General features: G+C 34.5%; 1 protein-coding gene across 1 annotated transcript; it reads right to left on the bottom strand.

The window, feature by feature from the left end:
• Positions 1 to 1,448: 1,448 nt before the first annotated feature.
• LOC106050536 (histone H2A.V) lies at positions 1,449 to 5,239 on the bottom strand. The gene is made up of 5 exons (XM_056018720.1): positions 5,082 to 5,239; positions 4,863 to 4,940; positions 4,637 to 4,750; positions 2,765 to 2,894; positions 1,449 to 2,146 (listed from the first exon to the last, which is right to left on the bottom strand). The coding sequence occupies exons 1-5, from the start codon at positions 5,082 to 5,084 to the stop codon at positions 2,085 to 2,087; spliced, it is 387 nt and encodes a 128-aa protein (XP_055874695.1). The 5' UTR covers positions 5,085 to 5,239; the 3' UTR covers positions 1,449 to 2,084.
• Between the last annotated feature and the right edge of the window lie 2,633 nt (positions 5,240 to 7,872).

Below are 7,872 nucleotides of genomic sequence, written 5' to 3'. Positions count from 1 at the left end.
CAATCATTATCTAAATATAGTCAGGTACCCAGTAGTCGGGTGGACTTCGTGGAACCCTAAAAATCCAGAAATTCAAAATTCCAATATTCACTGAGATTTGAACCCAGGTTCAGAAGCCAAGCGCTTAACCACTCAGCCACAGCACCCCCAAGGCAAGTACTTAAGACTAAAAATAAGTCCACAAATTTGAAAAATGTTTTGAATGAAGCTGATACAACTAAATAAAAATCAAAACCATTCCAATCCAGATTATTGAACATGTGTACAATGTAGTAGGTAGTCAATGAAAAGTACCAATACAATAAAGACTGAATTCAAGGGAATCAGTTAAATTTTGCATAATATCAAAAATGCGTAGGCCCTAGAGAAAATTTAATTGATGACAAATTTGAAACAAAAATATGAGAATTAGCCTATGGGTAAGTTGGTCAATAGAGCACATTATTATCAATGCAGCCTTTACCATTTAAGCAATGCAGGAACTTTTTAAGATGTTCCAATAAAGTCAGATTGCGAAAAGATTGAAATCAAGATGTACATACTATGCAAAGATAGTCATCAAATAGTGTCAAATTATTATGCTTAAGTATTATAATATCCAACCTTCAATGTAAGAAGATTTTATTTATATGTTAAATGAGTATTTTTAGTAGTTGAATGCACACCAGATTTGTTCCACAATATGCAAATACACCGATTTGAAATGTATTCTATAAATCAACAGTAAATTATCTAGACACATCCACTGTCTCAAGACTAGAGCTTATTAAATCTACTGAAGTTTAAATGTCTATTTACCAGTTCCGGTGCATCAATTGGTACACACCAAGTGCTGTTTTTCCTCATATAATACTAACCACCTGTCACAATGTTAAATAGATAGTAAAATTTATAATTTAACTCCTATATCCTTCACCATTTGTCCATGTTGACTGAATTGTTTTTCACATTTGTATTTTCTACCCTGTTATGATTTTATTTCAATTTTTGTTTGTCATCAGAAAAAGTTACTTTTGGTATAGAATGCATGCTCTTTTTATATGACAAATTACTGTTTATAAAACCAAAGATTAATTTAATTGGGTAAAATCAACAATGTTAGTTAGGAGAGAAAGAGTTAATCTGCTGCTTATGTTCTTTCTCAATGACTTCCTTCAACTGACTTATTTTCATTTGACTTAAAATATCTAAGAGCTAAAGATCAGTCTTGCTCTTAATTTAAGCAAGTAACTCCAGCCACCTTGACATGTTGATTTTCATGTAGTTTAGGTTGGTAAAATTAGAATCATTTAGGCATGTGATTTTGAATTACAATGGGTGTCTTCCATGGCACACTTCATATTGTTCTCTGAATTGTTTTCTTCAAAATTTGTTCAGACATTTAAATAGTTTCATTTAAACAAAAAATCCCCATAAAAAAAAAAAGACAATATATGTACGGGTATGTATATATTTCTTTGAAGCTTTATTCTAGTCCATTAATAAAAACTGGTCACATGATTGTGAAATGACAAGAAGATCTAAGAATACATTAACTTGATGGAATCTGTGACATTCAAGCCACTGGTATGTTAGGATGGAAATTTAAATAACAGGTCACATGATATACATCTACAGCATTTGGGGGAGGGACATGGAGTACTACATACAAAACCGTCTCTAATACTGTTGTCTTAACTAGAGACAGCTGCAGCTAAATGACTACAATGAATTGATAGAAAATGGAGAGTATCCAAATGTCTACTATCAAATAGAATAATATCTGTAACACATGGGGCTACAGCACTCCAAAAAAAATGAAGTAAAATAAAAAAAAATAATAAAGTTTAAAAAAATGAATTCATGGATGAAAGATAAACATTTACATATATCTGAATGACACAAACTAATTACACGATGACGTGAGGTGAAAGTTCAGTTAGTAATTACACCATCTAAAACAACACAACGTCACACAAGTTATTCATATATAAAATGGTCCAGGTGAAGTGTTTAAAAATCTACATACACTTAATGGCAGAATGATCATTTAAATGCAAGACAATAACAACATCTAAATCAAATGAGCTGGAACATCTGAGCGGTTATGCTGCCTTCTGAGAGCCTTTCTTGCCAATCAGTGACTTGTGAATGTGTGGGATGACACCTAAAACAGACAGTTAACACGTTTAAGAACTGAACTGAGACTTGTGTCAACAAGAAATTAGACGAGAAAGATGCCTAAAAGTAATAATAAATACAGCTCTCGACTTATCTGTTGTGAAGTTAAGAAAACAAACTAGTGATAACACAATGCTCTTAATTTTTTTAAGTTATTTCCTCTATGCATTTGTGAATTAGTAATTCAATATAGTAGGGCAATATGTCTCTGTTAATCTGCTATACAAATACACCAAACATGTAAAGATGTTCCTATGTCTGTCAATCTGCTATACAAATACACTAGACATGTAAATATGTTCCTATGTCTGTCAATCTGCTATACAAAGACACCAAACATGTAAAGATGTTCCTATGTCTGTCAATCTGCTATACAAATACACTAGACATGTAAATATGTTCATATGTCTGTCAATCTGCTATACAAATACACTAGACATGTAAATATGTTCATATGTCTGTCAATCTGCTATAAAAATACACTAGACATGTAAATATGTTCATATGTCTGTCAATCTGCTACACAAATACACTAGACATGTAAATATGTTCTGAGGTAAGACTGGCCTCAAGAAGAACCAAATTTCTAGAAAAAAATACTAACCACCGCCGGCAATGGTTGCTTTAATTAGAGAATCCAGTTCCTCGTCTCCTCTGATGGCAAGCTGCAAGTGACGTGGAGTGATACGTTTGACTTTCAAATCTTTACTGGCATTACCAGCTAACTCAAGCACCTGAATAGGAAACAGTAAAAAAAAATGTTATAAGCTTAATGTTACTAGTTCAAGATATGTGCCAATTTCAGACATTTTACGCAGCAAAGGTAAAGTATGACACCACAAATGTCAGGATATAGTTACGTAATAACATTAAAGCAATATAGGTTATGTGAAGTTCCATTAAAAAGCTAAAATTAAGAAGAATAAAGACTGTCAGCCATAAATTACTTTTATTAAAGAAAATGATAATTCAATTCACCAGCATCACATAACTAGGACCTGATTTCGATGCTTTAATTATAGATCTAGTGTAATAGTGTCCTGATGTTTTTACATTAATTAGAATATGCAGATGCAAGATATTATACATCATTGCCAGCCAGATAATGCACATTTATTATAATATTCATGCACAGAATATCTTTTATTTTAAAATACAGGCCTCACTTCAGAAAAGAAGATTACATCCTATGTCAATCTAGTCATGCATGTAATTCAATGACTCAAATGCTACCAAGTTTTTGGTTTTCCTGGCTGACTCAGGCAACCCATTCCATGCTCTAATAGCCTTAAGGAAGAAGGAGTATTTATACAAATTTGTACTATCATATGGAACAAGGAATGTGCCTATGATTATTTTATTAAATTTTATTTTTGTATTTGAAGATAATGGTCAGGGGCGTAGATAGGAATTTGGGGGCCGGGGGGTGAGGGGGCTCAACCTCTTTAGGGGCCCATGCATTTTGCGTAATATCTTATATTTAATGTAAAAAATACTCATTTGGGGGCCCCCTTAAACTTAATTCTTTCCTGAAAAGTCTCTAAATTTAACGATTTTGCTAAAGACTAAAGCTGTTACTTAATCCTATTGGAATATTCATTTGTTATAAATCTCACTGCTCTATTTTGTATTTGTTCTAGTTTATGTTTAAATATTGAGGGATCCCAAACAGAGGATGCATATTCCAATATTGGCCTACCTAAAGTTAAATAGCATTTTAATTTTGCTTGATTTTTTTTTATTTCATCAATATGGGGATTCCATAAGTTTTAATTTATAATATTATTAAACCTGGATATTTTGAGTTTTAAGTCTGACTGATTCTTGGTGGAAAGACTAACATTCTAACATACATACATTTTCTTAATCATTTAAAATTTAAACAAATAGTTCTAGATCTAAATGTTTATGCATAATTACAAATTTTCATAGTAATCAAAGTAGTTTATAAAATAAGAGCCTCTATGTTCTTTTATTTTAGGTATAGCAGCTAGCCAAGCCTACTCTACTCTTTTCAGAGTGCAAAATTGATTAGCCTCATTATGTCAATTCACATCATCTTGTCAGAAAACCCTCGTCAATTTTTCCCGCCTTTTCAGATCAGAAAACTGTGCACTTGTAACTAAACTTGGGCTTGGGTCTAATTAATCAAAGAATACAAATCTTATCTAGTAGACTACAATCTAGCAATATTTATTGTGTTGTAAATGACACAAAAATAGATTATTTTAGATGTAGATCTTTCAATATTTCATTTACAATACTTTTAGACAAGGCTAAAAGAACAAATAAGAGCTCCTAATAATTATGAAAGTGACGAAACACCAGTCTTTAATTCCGGAAGTGAGTTTGTTTTGATTTTACTCAAGCCTTGAAATGTAAAAGCTAAGCATTTCTTGGTCTATTATAGATCGGAATGACTATTATAAATATGCACCGTATTCTACATTACCTAATCAAATCTAATTTCTCGTACCTCAGCAGTTAAATATTCCAGAATGGCAGCGCTGTACACTGCAGCTGTGGCACCTACTCGTCCATGACTGGTGGTTCGCGTCTTCAAGTGACGATGGATACGACCGACAGGAAACTGAAAATCGTAACATTTTTAAAATATTGCTAAAATAATGCACACAAATAAATAACAAAAAAAAACTTAAAAAAACAATACTTATTAATATTTAAACAAAAAAAATAAGTACCTGAAGCCCTGCGCGCGCAGAACGAGACACTGCCTTAGCTTTCGCTTTTCCAGAATCCTTTCCAGCTTTTCCTCCGGGCTGAAAAGAAAGAACATAACAATATCAAGAAAATATCGTTAGAATCACTCCAAGAATGCAGAAAAATATCAAATAATCCCACAGAATAATTCCTAGAGCTGGATGGTTTAACCAGTATACGATATTGATGGATTTTCGTACCATTTTGTTATAGATTCTGTCGACACAACTTCTCAATGAAGGCAAAAGGCAATCCCCTTACACTTTGCTAGCGTCGGTTTGAAGTACCATGTGACCTAATCGACCAATGAAATGGCAGTGAACTTTACAACGAGCTCGTTTTACGCGCTTTATTTTCTGTTCAATGAGAGTTAATTTAAAGACTAGCCTAAATGCAAGCCCATTTAATCACTGATTTTTTTTCAAAACCAATTTCAGTCACAAAGCCCATACAACAATGAAAACCCATTTTAAAAAATAACATTTTTTCATTAATAAAACCTCAGTATAAAATGTTGATCTAAAAATGTTCAAAAATTATGTTCTTACCAAGGGACTTAACCCCTGCTTTATTTTTTTCATTGTACATTACAGTATTGTCAACATTTGAAGACACAAAATAATGCAGGCCTACATTGCATAATAGATTTAGATATAGGCAAAATTGTAAAATGATAGGAGACGCCTAATTTTTTAAATACATTCGACCAAAGCAACTATATGTCTGTTTCTCTTACAATTCATATAGATTTACCGTATTAAATTTAATAATTAAAATTCAAACAAATCATATCTTATATAATACAAACGTTACTCCAAAAAAGAAGATGATTAGGCTACATCCCACACGTCATGCATTCAGTCATGCACATTAACCAATGACTTAAATTCTGCCACTGGTTTTCCATGGTCTAAATGCATAGCCATACAATATTTTAAACGTGTCAAATCTAAAACAACAATGATTATAGGTTCAAAATATGAAAAATAAATCACATAATTGTAGACTATACAAAGCACGGGTCATAAAAAAACATAATGATGTTCTGGAGTGAAGTACTTTGAGCAACACGAGATAGAGCTAAAACCGCATAGTCCCTGTGCGGGAATAATGTTGCATAAGGAACAATGGGCCCAGTCCAATGAGCTCAATTATATGCGGAATACTTTGCACTGATCAGCTCTATGTGCAAATAGCAGATGGCCGTCTGGTCTACGCTCTGCACTGTGACCCGATGGTCCTGTGTTCGAACCCCTCCCGCTGCCACCCACACACATCGACCTGTGGGAAGTATGAGTTTGGATGTAGGTTTAATTTTCCCAATCTGGATGAGTGTATGTTCGTTTTCTGATGTAACTAAAGGCAAGTGAGAGGATGGTTTGGTTGTTGAGGCTGAATAGATTCTGATGAAATCATGAGGTGGTCTGTCGTGGTTCAAGTGTGAGTTGAAGAGTGGAGAACAAGGGAGAGACGTCTGACAGAAGGATGTGTGTATTTTTTTTCTGACATCTTGTTTAATTTATCATTTTAATTTGTTTCTAGATATATCCAGTGCTTTTTTAGTAAAAAAAAAAATTGGTGCCGGTATTCAGTGATTAGGTGCCGGTACTCAGTGATTAGGTGCAGGTACTCAGTGATTAGGTGCAGGTACTCAGTGATTAGGTGCCGGTACTCAGTGATTAGGTGCAGGTACTCAGTGATTAGGTGCAGGTACTCAGTGATAGATTGTCTAACTTTTAACTACTGATAATAATAAACGTTAAAATACAAGACAAGTAATATTTTCCCCCCACATTGAAAAAGGTGCCGGTACGCCCTCACAAAAAAAAAAAAGCCCTGCATGCATCTATCTTAAAGTTCAAAGCTGTGTTTATTTATAAATAAAAGATAGGTCTATATTCAGTAGGCCTATGTCTAAACAGAAATCTGTTGAAGTTTATTTCAGGTTCTACAACCTGTTTAAGTCTAAAAGCTGTTTGAAGCTAGAAAACCAACGACCGAATGTCAACACCGAAGAAACATCCGAAATAGATACTATTAAATGACAGAATGTGTCTAAACTAGTTAGGTCCGTCCCAGGAAAACCAGTGACTTGGCAGAATTTTAGTCATTGGTTAATATGCATGACGCGTAGGACGTAATCATCATATTCTTTTTTGAAGCAACGTCTGTTTTATATCAGAAAAGAAATACATGGCGCCGAGCTCTGGAAGCAAATGCCAAACAGATGGGCAAGACGCGGGGACCTAACTTAGCCCGGACCTGAACAGGTATGGCTGCCTCGTCGTGCGGTATATGTGCGCTCGACTGTCGTTCGAACTTCTCTATGGTCCCAGGTTCATACCCTGCCACCTGCGGGAGGTTTGGACTAGGAAGTAAATTATCTTCAACTCTGAAGGAACATCCGAAACATGTAAATATTTTACAAAAGTAGCTTTGGTGACTGGGATATATTTTTATCGGATCTGGCATTGTGGCCTACTTAATGATAGAATTGGTAATGAGTCTCTTGTTGTTCCTGGTTCTATAGTCCACGATGGAACTGCTAGGTCTACTGTGGATCATCAGCAGCCTAGGGCTGGCCTTAGACTTAGGCAAACTAGGCAGCCTCCTAGGAGGTCCTCCGATTTTTGAAAGAGAAGAATTAGCGAAACTTGTGCCCAACGTTATTGTTGTAGTACACTAGATTTTAAATTAATTGCGTCATTTGATATTTTTATTTTGCATTTTTCTATTTCATTTGGGGCCACCAAATTCACTTCGCCTAGGGCCTCCAATTATCTAAGGCCGGCCTTGTCATCAGTTAGACCATTTGACGATCAGCAATGTCAACAGTTGCACCGCCTACAACACTATAGGGTCAAGGACAAGAGTAGCTCACATGCTTCAAAGTTGCTGCGACAAGACGTTTAATATTTCAATATATTAAGGCTTTCATGGGTTCGTTTATGATTATGTATGGCGGAGCTGGTTGTCTTTAAGCTTATTGAT

The sequence above is a fragment of the Biomphalaria glabrata genome, chromosome 2 (genome assembly GCF_947242115.1).
Source record: "Biomphalaria glabrata chromosome 2, xgBioGlab47.1, whole genome shotgun sequence".
Taxonomy (NCBI): Eukaryota; Metazoa; Mollusca; class Gastropoda; family Planorbidae; genus Biomphalaria; species Biomphalaria glabrata.
Note: the sequence above shows the minus strand (reverse complement) of the source record. Positions and strands in the feature narration are given on the sequence as shown.